The sequence below is a fragment of the Podarcis filfolensis genome (genome assembly GCF_964270895.1).
Source record: "Podarcis filfolensis genome assembly, chromosome: 8".
Lineage (NCBI taxonomy): Eukaryota > Metazoa > Chordata > Lepidosauria > Squamata > Lacertidae > Podarcis > Podarcis filfolensis.
The window spans coordinates 52,685,261-52,701,164 of record NC_139611.1 but is presented as its reverse complement, the minus strand read 5'-3'; the positions used below and the strand labels follow the sequence as shown (position 1 = coordinate 52,701,164).

Below are 15,904 nucleotides of genomic sequence, written 5' to 3'. Positions count from 1 at the left end.
TCTTGTTTCTTGATTACTAGAAATAATGGGAAGGTGGGCAGCGTAGCTCAATGTACCAGCAAAACACAAGCCAGGCTTCTTTGGAAGGAAATGTCACTTTGAAATGTCACCTTCACCTTGTTTAGCCTAACAAGACTTCAGATTAGATTGTCCAATTTGGCTAAGTTTCTGGCTTCAAGGTAAATTATGATCAATCTTTTCCAAGCGTTAGTACTGATACGGTTAAGTGACACTTCCTTAATGGAATCTCTCAAAATCCGAGAAGCAGAAGTATCTAGGCACAGGGCTAGATCTAGGTTTGATGAGGCCCTAAGCTACTAAAAATAATGGGGCCCTTTATATGTGATATTTTAGGCAGCAGGCTAGCAAGTGGGACCCATTACTTACATAATAGGAGCCCACACAACACAAAACACTGTTGCTGTATGTAGGTTTTATTTTATTTATTTATTATATTTTGGAAATGAACATCCAGTTGTTTTTTCTTTAATTTTTTTGGAGGCCCTCCAAGAGAATGGGGCCCTAAGCTATAGCTTGTTTAGCTTATACGTAAATCTGGCACTGTCTAGGCATCAGTATCTCTGAAAACACAAAATCTGATAATCGTTATATCACATTTTCCAGGACATCCAAACTTCAAAACCTCTACTTTATTATGGTTTGACAAAATAGTGGCTGCTAAAAATCCTTGGATTAACTATTTTTCAAACTAAGGTCTCCCAGACATTTGGGCGGCGGGGGGGGGGGGGAGGATAACTAACTAAGGATAACAAACTATTTCATTTGGACCGGTAAGAAAAGCTTAGAGGTAGAAATAATACTGTAAGCTGTTGCCCAGTGACAAAAACAGGACAGTGACGTATGAATCCCCCAATTTGAAACTTTTCTTTGATGAAGTGTATATCACCACTGCTGATTCACTTACAGAAAGACTCGAATCTTTACTGGATCAATAGGGATAGACTGAATTATAGAATAGTGAATTACCTCTGGTTCTAGTAGCCTTAAAAACCAGCACGTAATTCAAAAATGGTAATTAGCCACTTAAAAGCTGGGTCCAGCGCCTCCATTATGTCAGTGCTGTTCTATTCCAACTTCACAACTATCTTAGCTAAAACCTGATGCATCACCTGGAAAAGTACGGGTACAAGACACTTAGGTGATCTCAGCTGGTGGAAGCTGGTATATCGGATCTCTAGCAGACTTAAGTAACAAGTTTGAAAAATTAGGTGGTTTTATTCATAACCCAGCTGAATTTCACTTCTCCATCAGGAGTCAAGCTTTTCCAAAATATAAGGTACCCTTTCAGTTATGTGGAGCACATCACCTGAGACCGGCTTCTGACTGTATGAAGAGATCCCGTTGAACAGTGTGGCATTTGTGGTGGCCCAGGCTGATCTCCCTGGTAGATATGCATTGGCTCAATCCTACCTGCTAACCATCTCCTAAGTGTGTATGTGTGGGCCAGCTCACAGGCTGACTCCAGAGTTTCTAAAGTGCAAAACATGTCTTCTCAAAGTCATGGAAACTTGCCCTCCCGGCCTGAAATGCCCTCTTCTATTGATGTGGTGGATGCTGCAGACTGTGGCTGCCTTCTTCAGTCTGTTTCATCCAGCTGTGCCGGAAATATTTATATTTGAGGGTGGACTAGAAGTTCTCGATGCCTGGAATCATGGTGAGCAAGATTGAGATGGGCTGAAGACCAGCAGTCTGGTCCCCCCTCTCAGTAAGATGTTGCCCAGGCTGAGAGCTTAAACTCAGTCGGGAGTGCCAGGCTGGCTTGCCTGATGCCACAAGTCTGCCCAAGCCAAACAAATGATGGGCTATGGCACAAACACCCCACTTGGAAGGAACCATCTGTAATTCACTCCTCTGAGAACCCACTTCCCTGAGGTGTCAATGGTGGATTCACAAATTTACCCATTCAAGCCTGGCAGATGCTGGAAGGCACACAGATGAGGTTGCCCCTCATTGAACACAGGGTAGGTGCTTTGGGCTGACAGTCCATTTGGTTTTCTACCCAGTCATATTCATTTCTCTCCAAATCCATCCATTTGGGAAACCGAATGCCATCTATCAAATTATCTGATCTTTTGAGGGTATTTGTGTACCTCTCAATCCCTTCAAGAAAGTTCACCTGGATGAAACTGAGGAACCCCTCCTCAAGTGGAAGTGAGACTCAGCAACACCTGCTCTTAATCAGCCTCACTTTTCACCTTTGGAATTTTCCCTCTCTGTGTGAGGTGGAACAAATAATAAAATACAGTACAGTAAGATAAAAATAGCAGTGACCCACACAAGCTCTAAGTAGTTTTTTCAAGGTTGCTGCCTCCTTTTTTCCAGGCAAAATATTTTCTATTGACTCAGCACATTTTCTGCCCTTGCAAAAGCTTGTTGCTAGTGCAGTTTGAGGCCAAGCAGATCCTTCTTAGACACCAAAAACAAGTGACACAAGTGAGGAACACAGCTGTGGTGAGAGACACGAGGTTTCTTGATGCAAATTATACAAATCTCACCACAGTGCATTTAAAGGACAGGGTCCTTTGTGGGAGGAGGATATAAAAATATATAAAAATACGAGATGGGGAAGCTGTCGTCCCCCCACGCACTCAGACATTCACAAAAACTATTCCATGCACACCTCCAAACAAAGATGACTCTGTTGGCTCAAACGATGTACATGGCACTAAAGTCATATACATAATAATGTTTATTTATCTTGGGTGTGGCAGCTCAATGGTATCCCCAATCTAGACATTGATAAGAAATCACCAGGAACAACTTAAAATCTAGGATGCAAGAAGAGAAAATTTCCTGAGTCAGCTTATGTCTACACCACTGTAGTTGACACTGGCTGAGGACTTGCAATCCAAAACATCTGGAGGGCACCTGGTTGCGGAGCCTGAGAGACCTGCTTCAGCTCTCGCATTTTAGTAGCACTTCTGTTGGTGACTTTGACTGGTTTTATTTTTCTTTGTACTGACTTTCTAAACAGTGGTTCTTGAGATCATGACCCACAGAGTTCTATGCAGAAACGCGGAACATAAAAACAAATAAGAAATTAAAGGGCCTGCAGCAAAGGGTCTGGTTATGTATAGGAATATGTTATGCAAACATTAATCAAATGCAATTTGTTGCATAAAGATTAGATAAACAGAACCTGTAAGGCAATGTTACCCTGCATGGATGGCCCACACCAGTTTCCCTAGTGCTGCCACTAGAAGCTGTCTTCTCTCTCTTCACTTTCCAGATCTTGGAGAGGGGCAAAACTATTTTGCTCCAACTATGCTGCATCACTCAATGAGCGAAAGAGAAGGTGGGAATCGTTGCTCAATAGCTGGCAGTTTGGCAAAGAGATGGTTCCTGCAAAGAAGAAGGTGAAGGTGGGTAAGGGAGTTTTGGGCTTCTCTGTCCCGCTGCAGGAGAACCAAGCTATGAAGCCACCTAGAACTGGATCTGCATTAATGGACAGGAATCAAAGCACAAGCAACCCAGAAGTTGGAATTTTCCTTTTTAATTCTTATTTCCACGGTGACATTGTCCCATTAAAACCCAAACCTCACCACCACCATCCCACCCTGGCATACAAGATTTGAAATGGGGGCTGGGGGGGATGTTGCACCTCCGCCCCTCACAAAAACATATTCAAAATTAATATATAATTGACATTGAGAGAGAGCCTGGACTTTAGCCCCATCTGCCAGGACATAGAGACCTTCTAAAAATCTGCTTTGTAAACATCAGAACATGCTACAAAATGCTACATTGGAACCAACAGATAAGAATGGGATCCTGCAACAGAAGGTGTAGCCCTGAGATGTTGCTGTACTAACAGAGCTCCCATCATCATCCCTGACACTTGGGCCTGGCTGGTTGAACAGGCTGATGAGAGCATCTGGGGGGCGGCTACAGGTTCCCCATACCTGGCAAACCTGTGCTACAGCCCCAGAATCTGGCATCAACTTAATCAAATGAAAACATAAAAGGAAATAGGTCCCTGACAACTGAGAACCAAATGAATACTGTGGGTTAAAACATGATTGGATGGAGCAGAGACACCGCCCAGCAAAGGAATAGAGTTTGTTCATGTGGCATCTGAATCTGGCGAATCTCACCAGAAAGGAGGGGAAGGAAGTAGTCAGGTGACAGGAAGGAAGGACCTGTGTGAATTTGATGCCAAGGAAATGCCCTCAAATGTAGTCAAATATTCCCTTTTCCAATGTATGTGTATCTAAAACTCAAGGATCTTTTCCGTCAGTTTTCATTTTCAAATATAAAAAGTAAAAGGATAGCAACAATATAAAAACAAATAACTTCCACAATAAGCACCAAGTCCACAGGCCAGCCTTTACCAACAGGGTGCCTACCAAATGTTTCAGAGGGAAACTCCCATCTGTCCCAACATCATACGGCCGTACTAGCTGGGGCTGATGGGAGTTGTCATCCAAACCAGTTACCAGGCTGGGGAAGGCTGCCTTAAAGTAATTAAGCTGTAGTTCACACTGTGCAGTCATGTCATTATCAACCACATGACCTTTGCTACATCACTGGTCATGATACAAAGATGAGCCCCCCGGGCACATAAATTTAGAGCAGAAGTTGTGTAGTGAATGGCCTGGGTCCTCTTACACAAGTGTGTGGAAGGCAAGGGCAAAAGGAGAGTCCTTTTTGAGAGTGATGTCCCAAAAGGCAGAGAGGAATTCAGTTTGTGTTCAGAGTGTGAAGCTGCATGCACAGCAAGTGGCCCTGTAGGGACTTGACTGGTCTGTCATGAAGCAAGTGGGAAAGAAGATGGAAATCAAAGTCTCGGAAGAGGCTCCCAACAAAACAAAACAGGAGTAGCACAATCACCGGGGGAGAGTGGAGGGAACGGTCGCCTCCTGCTGACACGAGACATCCCCAAATATTGGAATTCAAGAATCCAGAGGAGGAAAGGCACCCTCCGAGGGCAGTTGTAGGGATCACTTCTTGAGATCCATAAAGATAGCGTTGGTAGTTGTCTGTCCAAAGATAAATGCTCCAAGGATAACCATGAAGACGCCGTAGCTCACCATCGCCCACCAGCTATGGATAAAAGAGGGGAGACTGGCATGAAGCACACATGATTCCATCACCACTGACCCCACATGGATGAACTGGGCAAGAGGAGGCAGCAAAGAAGAAGCACAGCTCTTACCCGGCTGGTCTGGCCTCTTGTATTTCAGAGAGTTTGGTGTGGATGAGGCAGAGTCCTGGCAAGGAAGGAGAGAAGAAAACGGTGAAGGAAAAAAGCAGCAGAAGGAACCACCAAGGCATTTTTTTTGCAGCCATCTAGATCTCAGAACGATGAACAGTTCTAACAAAGCCAGTGTTACGTTCTACTGTTTTGAGCAATATCAGGTTCTTGTTGGTGTGCAAAGGAAGTATGTCTTGAACACTTTAGTGAAAGAAGATCCACCGCTGAGGTGGTTGCAGAAAAGTCACTGTGCAGAAGAAAGTTGGTTGTGTGGGCTAACAATAAATTGCTAATTTATCCAAAGGAAGTGGGTGCAGGAAGGGTGGCAATTCAGGCTGAACTTATAGAGAAAGAGAATTCTGGCTAGGGGAATATTCTTGCCTGTCCAGAGCAGGTACCCGCAAGACGAGGTGAGCCAGACTGGTAGTAAAGCCCACCACATAAAGTTCCAAGGGAGCCATCTGCTCTGCTAAAAGCAGAAGTGAACTGAGGTCTTCTGAGTCCCTCTGTCCTGTTTTCCCCTCCTAAGCGAGACTCCGCAGCCTGAGGGCAAGTGCCTCTCTGCCTCTCTGTAGCCTTCTGCCTGAAAGGCTCCTCCTGCCATTGGGCAGGGACCCTGGAGTGAGAGCACCTTGACTCCTCTGGCAAATCAAGCTGGGGGAGGCACCTCCATAGGTCCCTGCTCACAGCCTCAGCTTCAGATCCCCCCACCAAAAGCAGAGTAAGAGCCCCCCTGTTACACACAGTCAGCCAGGGAAAACTACCTGGGAAAACAAAGATGAAGCAGGCAGCCAGGCCCCCAATGAGAGAGATGACTTTGCCAATGTCAGGAATGAACAAGGCCAGGAGGAGGGTGAGGAGGAACCAGCTGACGGTCTGCAAGAGGCGCCGCCTCCTCTCCCGCACAACGTCTTCTTCAACCGCCTCCCCCTTGTAACGCAGCCAGAGGCCTTCCAGCACAGCCCTGGGCAGGAAGCCAAGACAAAAGGAGGAGTTAGGGGTTGCCCTCTGCCACTGCAACACCCCCTGCAAGGACTGCACAGCAGCAGGAGAGGCTTGCGCCAGCCAGCCAGCCCCACCAACCCCTCCTGCTCCACACTCACCGGCCACAGAAATGCAGGATTGGGTAGGAAGTGAGAACGCAGACAATGATGGAAACCCGGGCAATGGCGACTGGGATGTCGTTGGAGGGGTAGGACATGAGCACATCCTGTTCCACACTGGACCCAAATGTCAAGTATCCACAGACTCCTGGCAGGAAACAGGAGGAGGAGGAAGAGGAAGAGGAAGAGAAGAAGATGAAGAAGAAAGAAGAAGGTGGTTCACAATGACCCAGAGCCAACCACCAGCCACTTCCCATCCCATGAGGGAATAGGGATCAGGGATCAGTCTCCCTTCTGTGGCTCAGAAGAGGAGATTGAGCGTTTCCTCTTTTTCATCCCACCTACCTGTGCCCGTGTAGACAAAAAGAGCAATGACCATGGCTGCTGTCACAACAGCCCCCCATGGCTTCACCTCTGGTTGCTTCATGCTGTGGAAAACGGGCACACTACTGACGTGGCACTGCCAGGGAGAAGAGAAATAGGAAAGGGTTGTTAGGTGTGGAAGAGGAGAATGCAAGTTTTCTGATCGCGCAGAAGTCACCAGCCTTTGTGATTACTTGCACAGGAGATCCTTCTCCCAGACTTGTTCTTTGGGCTAGTGCAGTTTTTCCACACATACGTTTTCACAGCTGGAGACCAAAGAGCCAGTCAACAAATTCAGCAAAAAGTAGCCTTCACCAACCTGGTGCCGTGAACATCTGGAGGGAGGATGCTATAACAGGGCCTCTAATTTTCCCTTAAGATGGTTGAAGAGTAAGAACCACCTCTGCCTCATTCCAGGACCCAAGTAACTCACATTATCCCTTTTTAAATGCTTTCTGAACCAAATTCCATCTTAACTTTTCCTAGGACAGCTGTATTATTATTCTACAGTAATTCATTTCCCCTTTTCCCTCATCTGTCAAAAGTAGGGAGTGCAGGCTCCATATGAGCACATCAAAAACTTTTGACTGTCTGTTAACACCTTATTCAACCTTTCTTGCAAGAGGTTGAGACTAGTGTACTTAGGACATCACATCCTATTTATAAAAAAACGGACAGAAAAAGACAAGGCTACATACCATAAACACCATACGAAAGAAAACACTACAATTTCATCCAAGATAAAAATGAATTAAACTTGAAACAAAGGTCAGGGTTTAGACTGATTATTCTGCCTCTCTCCCCATCCCATTGAACCCCCAATGTCTCCAAATAGAGCTGAGAAAGACGCCTGAATGTAACCCCAGAGAAACCCTGCCAGTCTGGAGGGCACCAAGCTAGCATAGAAAATATTGAGTTGGGTGGTTCACTGTGCTTTTACTTGGTACAATTATTATTACTAATTAAATTTGTATGCTGCGCTTCATCTGATCACAGGGCAGCTCACAAAATAAAAATACAAAATGAGAACACAAAAGATATACTAAAACAAATACTAATAGCTGCTCCCTCCCCCCAACACACTTAAAAGGCCATAGAATGTTTAATCAGCCAAAGGCCTGGTTATAGAGGCACAGAGAGAGGTGGACTTTTTTGCCCTCAATGTGCCCACACCCACCTGGGGCCTTCAGACAAGCCTCACCTGGAAGCCAAAGCAAATGGTGGGCATGGCATTGAAGACAGACATCCAAGAGGAGGGGCTGCGGAGAAGAACGCACACGTTAGTTCAGGGTGTGGTTCAGCAAATATCTACCATCAGCATTTACTCAGAATTGAAAAATCCCCTCCCCTGAGGAGAGTAACGTGTCAAGAACTGATTGGCAGGATCTAGTTTTAACTCAGACAGTAAAAATTAATGCAGGAGAGGCACTTCCAATGAAATGAATCTACCTTAAGATGCACATCTCTATTTTCACAGGCAGTGCCTAAACTGGAACCCTTCCACTCACGAACACAGCCTTTCTCAATCTGATGCCCTCCAGATGTTTTGGACTACAACTCCCATCAGCCCTAGCCAGCCCAGTCACTGAAACCCAAACATCTGGAAGGCGTCAGGTTGGGAAAGGATGGGTTAATGCGTCCTTCTTCCCCCTACAGTGAGAATTACCCTCTTCCTTTCAGGTGTCCCCCACTGACTGATAGCTGCAAGTCGTCAAGTCCTGAGCAGGGGAGAACTGGATGGGTCCCCAGCATAAGGATGGCCAAAGGTCAGAGGAATGCACCTCTCAGCAGCTTAAAGAGTGGGCAGATACAGTGCCCACCACAGAAATAAAAAGCTTTTTTACATTGAAAATTAAAAGCTAACTGGAGACTCTCGACTGGGTAGTCCAGTAATTAAACTGTCAGGTCTCTCCACTGCCTTACTGCAGAAAACAAAGACTGGAAGGGAGGCAACTCAAGACGGCTCCACCTCTTTCTGAAGGAGCCTCACTCCCACGTACCTTGTTGTAATTTCCTCTGGGATGTTCTCATCAGGCCAAATATATTTGATAATTATGATGGCTGTGACATACCAGGTCCCGACAACACTCAAGCAGCTGTGAGAAAGAGAGAGAGGTGGGACAGGTGATGGAGCTGCTGCTGCTGTTGCTATCTCCTTCCAAGGATCATCTTGAGATGCCAACACTCACCTTTTGCATCTAGACCTGCCCTTGACAGAGCAGTTCAATGGCACCTAGTCTTTCACTCAAGCAAAATATCCCGGCAGCCAATACAGAGGCAGGGCCTCTTTGCTACCCTCACACTTTCATCTCATGAGGAGCCTGGTTGGCAGCAGTGGCTGAGGAGCATTTGCCAAGAGATGTGCCAGCTGAGAACTGGCCTGTGCTTACCTGGCGTATTTCTGGAAGCCGATCTCCTTGGGCACTGAGAGGGGAAGGATGAGCAAGAAGGCCGTGATGCTGATGGTGAACTTGCGGTCTGTGTACCAGTGGCCGCTCTCTGCCCCTGTGGAGTCCTTCATTAATGCTGCAATTACTAGACAAAGAGAGACTGCAATCATCCTCTGGGCCCAATCCACCAGGCAGAGGGGAGTCAAAGCTCAAAGGCCAGTGCACAGCTACACACACACACAAAAAGACTCTCACAGAGACTTGAACTTCTTATGTCCAAGGAAACACAAAGCAACTGGCATGGAACTAAGGGGAAATTTTGTGTTATAGAAAGGTGTACAGAACACCAGGACCCAGGCAAGAGAAGCTCTGGATTTATTGCACTGGACTACACCAGTCGCCAGACGTTGGGAGCTACGAGTCCTGTCAGTCAAAGCCAGCATGGCCAATGGTCAGAGATCATGGAAGTTGAAGTTCAAACTATCTGGAGGGCACCAGGTTAATGGTAGCTCCTTCTGACCCTGTTGATTCACGACGCTATGAAGGCAACCCTGCAGAAACCCTTTTCATCACTCAGCAGACACCACCAGCAAGAGGCATGCCCAGGAGTCAGCACAGCCCTCCCTGCTCCCCAGCAAGGGTAGCCTGATGCAAGAGCACAATTACTGAGAGGGGAGCTGAGCGCCTTTTGCTATGTGCAAGCCCCCCCCCCCCAAGTGGTCAGTGGCACACTTGCCAAGAAACTCACAGACAGGAGTCTGAACAGGCAGCTGGTGTCCAACTATTCAATGTATCTGTGTGGCAGTATAGTGTGAATGTTGTGGGTATTAGCCATAAAGTTCAGTTGGTGGCCTGGGTGCAAGCCATCCTCCCACAGCCTTGCTCACCACACAGAGCGGTTGTGAGGGCAAAATGCTGTAAAGAAACTTTTGTATACTGTATACTGAAAAAACAGCATAGGCAGTTATTCCATATAGCCCCCCAGGCTGTAATTCCTCTGAAGGCTACAAAGTATGCCCTCCACAAAGGAAACAGGACCTCCTCTTGTGGCATAATTCTCTGTGAGTTTCCTAGTGTGGAAAGAACCTTTAGCTGTCCATATGTTACTGAACTACAACTCTTTATCATCACCCCTGGCCATTGGCTACAGAGGCTGGTGGGAGTTCAGCAACATCTGGAGAGCCACAGGTTCCCACACCTGACCTACAGAAAAAGTAAATCAAGAGCTGCAGCCGTGGTGGATGAAGCCAGAGCCAAAAACAGGCAGTTGGAAGCTCTAGAAGATTCTACAGCTCTTGTTCTCTCTGCAAGCTGCACAAAACAAAGGAGGGGGCGCAGCTTCAAGCATCTCACAGTACCAAAAACAGAAGGCCGAGTACATGTCAAACCCCAATGGAGCTCAATCAAACCTTGTCTTCCCAATAAGATTTCAAAATAAAATGAATTTTGACGAAGAGGGAAGGGCATAAAAGCCCAAACAGGCCTCCTCCTTTCCCAGCAGTACTCACTCTTGTCCTGCTGATCTCCAATGATGATGAGGAAGGCAATGCAGGTGCCAAAGGTGTACACAGCAATGGCCACCTCGCACAGCACCCCGGTGACTTTGCCACACACGGCCCACACCACTTCCTGGTAGGTGCGCTCATTGCTAGCCTGGGAGCAGTAGGCCAGGATGACCAGGCCGCCAATGATGAAAACCAGCATGCACTGCAGCAGAAAAGGGAAGAGTGGCACCATGAGATGAGTGGCAGGCACCAGCGGGCAAAGTGAAAACAATAAAAAGCTCTGAGCATTTTTTTTTTACTCATTTCCTGTCTTGCTTTCCTGCTCTCTCCTGCTCCATACATATTTTAATTTGTTCTAGCTTTCCAACCTGCTGCCAACCTGGCTTTCCAGCCAGCACTGGTGTTATGATGCTAGGGCTGATGTGAGATGCAGTCCAAAACATCTGGAGAGCACCTACTTGGGGAAGGCTACATTGTCCCCATGGCAATTTTTTGGACATTCTATAGCTGCAAGTTTATTTTTAAAAATACTTTTAAGAGCCACCTGCTGGATCAGGCCAGGGGGAGCCAACCTGGTCCAGCATCCTGTTCTCACCTGCAAGTAGAACCCAAGCACAAGAGCACTCTCCCCACCTCTGACTTCCAGATTTAGAAGCATTAGTCCCTCCAACAGTGGAGGCAGAGCATAGCTATTGTTCCTAGCAGCCACTGAAAGCCTTCTCTGTGAATCTGCCCAATTCTCTTTCAAAGCCATCCAAGTTGGTGACCGTCACAAGACCTTCACAGCCGCCCACATCAAGCTGTGCTCCAGCCAGGCCAAGTGAGAAAGAGCACCAGCACACTCTGCACATTCCCAAATGGATCCCTTCCCACCGCCCACACGTTTTTCCTCATCCCCACACCCTCCCTGCTTTCACCATCTGCAGCGTGATTCCTGCAGCCACTCCGCCTGCCATGCTGAAGGCTGCTGGGAAGTTCAGGAGGCCGGCACCCAGGGCCGCATTCACAACAATGAAGACAGCTCCCAGCTTTGAGGTTGCAGCAGGTCCACGCTCTTCGTTGCCCTTGGGCCCCGTCTCCACATTGGGGCTCTGCAGCAGCCGGGCCCTCTCGCCAGCATCCGCACTCCATTCCCAGTCACCATGTTCGGTGTTGATCCCCAAGTGGCCTTCAGACATCTCCTCCGCTGGATAGGGCCACTCAGTGGCAAGCTAATCTGTATCCAACGAACCACACTTTGCATCCCCCCCAGCCTCTGAGAAGCATCAAGTGTTATCCTGACAGGCATGGATGTGTGGCATATAGAAGAGACATGCCTGAGCTCAAAATAATGTCACAAGCAGGGCTGCTTGGAGTTTGGTGGGTCATAAGGCCCTAGAAGAAACCAAAGGAAAGAGTCAGCTCTGAGCAGATGGAGAGGAAATACAGGCCCCTGCTCACAGAAAACCTCAAAAAGCCATGCAGGAGGGAAACACTAAAAAACTTGTTTCTGGGCCTTGTGATTTTTAAAGGATGCAGAAACTGCTAAGAGCTCAGAATCCAAAGTGGTGACCCAGGAAGCTATTCCCGCTCAGTACCATCTTCACAAAGATTCAAAATTTGGCCCTAGCATACCTGTGGCCCAGCTCCCAAGGCACCAAGCTCCAAGCGCGCAACACCCAAATATTCCTTTGCAATGGCTAAAACAAGAAAAGCTGAAGAGGTCTTCCATTGCTGCTTTTCCTCTTTTGTGGGCTGCTAGAGAAACCAACTGCATAAGCACTTCCCTTTACAACTCAGCAAAAAAGCTGTTTTGCTCATGCTGGGCAAAGTTTAGAATTGGATTTTGGTTGGAAAATCACAAAACCACAGGGTGGAGCTGAAAGATTTCTCAACTGGTGAAAAAATCAGTTTTGCTCCTCCCAAGCCCCATAATTTCTATTGCATATCCACTGTTGCGGTAAAACCATTTTTAAAAATTATTTGCTACTACTACATCACCTAGTTTAGTCCCCAACTCCTCAATCAGCTATGCAGAAGGTTTTTTGTTTTTTGTTTTTTTTGGTAATCAGCAAGGGGAATTACAATCTCTGAGGAGCAGGAGTGAGTAATTTGTTCTGTTTAAATTTAAACCCCCCTTCCTCCCAAGATTAACAAACTAGTGTAGGTTACAGAAAAATCTTCCATCATTATACAACATTCTAGATAAGAATCACAATTAAAGAAATCCAAGTGACTTGGATAGTGATAATTATTTAATCATACCACTTCAAGATTTTTTAAAATTAAGTGATTTATAATTTGTTCTAAAAAGCATATTTTGAAAAAAATTACAGAACAAAAACAAGGAGTGGTTGAAATGGGATGCTACAAATAAATAAATAAATAAATGGTAGGATCTTCATCCATTCTCTACAACCTGCAGCAGTTACCCTGGCTGATTCTTTAAGATTTGAACTATGATTTTTGAATATGTTTCTGTAGCCAATTCCACATTTTATTTGAAGCAGTAATGCTCAGATCCATCTCCCTTTGACCTATAAACAACCCACAATACATTAGATTTATTATTCATAATTAGAAGTTCAAATTCTGATATTTCTCTTTTAAAGGGTGTGTGTGAAAGTGGACATGTTTGCTCATCCAATTCTTCATCTGACTTTATGTTACTGTATTGTAACCTCTCCTTCAGTTACTTCTCTCATACCTGGGTACTGTACAACACATTTTAATTTTCATTTTTTCATTTCATTTCTTCACAGTAAGAAACTGTTTAGCAATCCTGTGAGGATTACCACAAACATTATTTTAATGACTTCATCCCCCTTTACCTCTCTTCCTCTCTGCCAGCAAGTTTTAAATGGAAAATTATTAGTGTCAGATGTTTCCTCCTATTATTTCTGGCAGATAACAGAGAAAAATCTGAGCAGAAAAGCTTCAGAGTCAACACTGACAGGCCAGTGACTAGGCTTGGTGGGAGCCATGGATTCAAAATCTTACACGCCTAGGCATATGGCAGAGAAACTCACTGGAAGAGAAAAATTACCCACAAAGCTCTCCCTAATGTTTTCACTTGTGAGTTAAATTTTAGGCTCAACTTTCCTCCAAGGGATTCAAGGCAGCGTCCTCCCCTCCCCTCCATTTAATCCTCACAACAGCCCTGTAGGGCAGGCAATGCTAAGAGATGACATCCGAGCCAAGGTCGCTCAGCGAGTTTTCAGAGCGCAGAGAAGGCGCCTCTCCCTGACTCACCCACAGCAGGGAGAGGCGAAGGGCTAGACAGGGAGCCGGCAGGCCATTGTAAGCCGTGGGCTTAATGATCTCGGGCCCGGGAAGGAGACATCCCGCAACCCCTTTAGCTGCTCAGCCCATTCAAACCGTGGCTGGCTGGCTCAATCCAGCGGGCCGGGGAGCTGGAGCTTCTACTCCAAAGTGGATGATGGAGGGGATCCCGCCCCCCGCGGCATGGCCCGGCGGCCACCCTCATAGGTGCGCTTGCCGCTACTGCAGCGGCGGCCCCTTCGCTTCCCTGGCAAGCTAGCTTTCTGCTTGCAAGGGAGGACGCCTTCAACCCGGGGTAGGGGCAAGGAAGGCTCGCCAGGAGCGGCCCTGCAGCCTCCTTGCCTGCCGCAACCCCGCTTACCCACCTCCTTCCACACCGGCTGCTCAGCTGACGAGAATCACGTGGCGGTGGCGGCAGCTGCAGCGGCGCCCTCTCCTGTACGCGCGGCATGCTGGGAGTCGTAGTTCTTGACCGCGCCCCCTCAGGGACAAGAAACAGAACAGGCGGCCTTGGGCCGAGTCAGTCCACTATAGTCTCCGCTGACTCGCAGCAGCGGCTCTCCGGGGTTTCAGGAAAACAAAGTCCTGTCACAACCAGGCCTAGAGATGTCGCGGGTTGGAGCTGGGAGCTTTGGGTAGCAAGGATAAGGAACCTGCGTGGTGGAGCCCTCCGGGTGTTGTTGACCGGCAACTCCCATCATCCCGCCACATGCTGGCTGTTGGGATTTGTAGTGCAGCGCCATCTAGAGGGCCAAGAGTCTCCCAATCTCCTCTGGCAAAGTGGTTCCTAAACTCTGTCCCCCTCCATAATCCACTTGAAAATGGCCAAGGATCTTGGCAGACCACTTCACGTCTTTCCTGCCTATTGTAGTAATTGTAATAATCGTAATGTGGTGTGTTTAGGTGTTGCATGATTTTTAAAACAGCATGGTGGGTTTTTTTGGTCCATTTGTTTCTTATATTGCATTTTATCAAAATACCATTTCTTTTCCATGGAATTCAAATTGTAATGCAGTGTAAAAAATAAAGGAAGCAATAAAAATCAATCACAGAGGGAGGGTTATATTAATGATAATAATAATAGTTATTATCATTATTTTGATCCCAGCTGTAGCTTCCATTTGTGATGGGGAGGCTGAAGTTAAACCCGTAGCTGGACAAAGGAATAATGGCTCCCTCCTTCCTCAGAAAGTTCTACTTCTGGCTTTCTCCACAGAGCCAAGTTCAGAAAGCTGCCCTTGTCCTCCACTCACCCCACTTCTGCTGGGATACAAAAAAAGGAAGCTTAGGCGGCTTTGGACAAATAGGCAAAGTGGCTCTAATTTTCCTGTAGGCTTGTGAGAAAGGACAACGCAGAGTCTGACCCAGCACTGTTAAGTAGGACAAGGTAGGTACTCTTGTCAAACTAATCCAATATGGTATTCAGATCTAGAAACATCTTATACAATGTAGGAATAAGAGGGGAAAATATAGCCACTATTAACATCAGAGTATGGACTTGTTACTTCAGAATCTGCCTGGTGTAAAGACTGCCTAGCATCTCTTCATAACACTCTAGCATAGCCAAGAGATGAAGTCTGGTTTATGCAGAGCAGGAACAAGCCAAATAGAATAGACCTCATTCCCCATGTTACTCCTCACTCCCCATTTACCAGGATGCTACTGCTATGGGTAGAAGTGCTCACATACCTCACCACCACTCCCCATAATAGCAGTAAGGTACACTCTTCCCCACACCAGGCTGACTCCATTGTGCCTCCACCAGGATCATTCTGAACAGGATGAAAGTATCAGTGCAAGGCCCACCATGCAGCCTTGGTTATTCATTGTCATGTTGCAACACAGAAAGTTGCTTTAACTGTGGAAACCTCACAGCCAGATTTCTGCAATGTGTGTGGCTACCTTGGGGCTGATCCAGTTGGTATAATAGTTATTTTGCTGGATGTTGGGGCTGAGTTGAACTCTGAAAGTGCTGGAGGGCACACCAGGTTACAGAAGGCTTGATTTATAGTTGGATGCAGGTCTGAGCAGAAGTCATCATAAATAAAAGCCTCAGATCTGTAATGC

At 46.6% G+C, this 15,904-nt stretch overlaps 1 protein-coding gene across 4 annotated transcripts; it reads right to left on the bottom strand.

The window, feature by feature from the left end:
• Positions 1-3,498: 3,498 nt before the first annotated feature.
• SLC38A7 (solute carrier family 38 member 7) lies at positions 3,499-14,301 on the bottom strand. 4 transcript variants are annotated; one of them, XM_083624947.1, is made up of 12 exons: positions 13,187-14,212; positions 12,191-13,070; positions 11,494-11,950; positions 10,580-10,778; positions 9,072-9,216; positions 8,682-8,777; positions 7,883-7,940; positions 6,664-6,778; positions 6,319-6,466; positions 5,980-6,179; positions 5,177-5,231; positions 3,499-5,064 (listed from the first exon to the last, which is right to left on the bottom strand). In XM_083624947.1, the coding sequence occupies exons 3-12, from the start codon at positions 11,752-11,754 to the stop codon at positions 4,962-4,964; spliced, it is 1,380 nt and encodes a 459-aa protein (XP_083481073.1). In that variant the 5' UTR covers positions 11,755-11,950; positions 12,191-13,070; positions 13,187-14,212; the 3' UTR covers positions 3,499-4,961. The 4 variants fall into 4 exon arrangements, with proteins under 4 accessions (XP_083481073.1, XP_083481072.1, XP_083481074.1 ...); XM_083624946.1 differs by lacking the exon at positions 12,191-13,070 and having other exon boundaries at positions 14,203-14,301; XM_083624948.1 differs by lacking the exon at positions 12,191-13,070 and having other exon boundaries at positions 13,808-14,191.
• Between the last annotated feature and the right edge of the window lie 1,603 nt (positions 14,302-15,904).

Bases quoted from the DNA above. Each gene is read 5' to 3' on its own strand.
- SLC38A7 (XM_083624946.1), bottom strand. From the start codon at position 11,754: ATGTCTGAAGGCCACTTGGGGATCAACACCGAACATGGTGACTGGGAA. The intron at 8,778-9,071 runs GTAAGCACAGGC...TCTTTCTCACAG, and splicing joins GGCTTCCAGAAATACGCCAG to CTGCTTGAGTGTTGTCGGGA. The intron at 5,232-5,979 runs GTAGTTTTCCCT...CTTCCTTGCCAG, and splicing joins CTTCATCTTTGTTTTCCCAG to GACTCTGCCTCATCCACACC.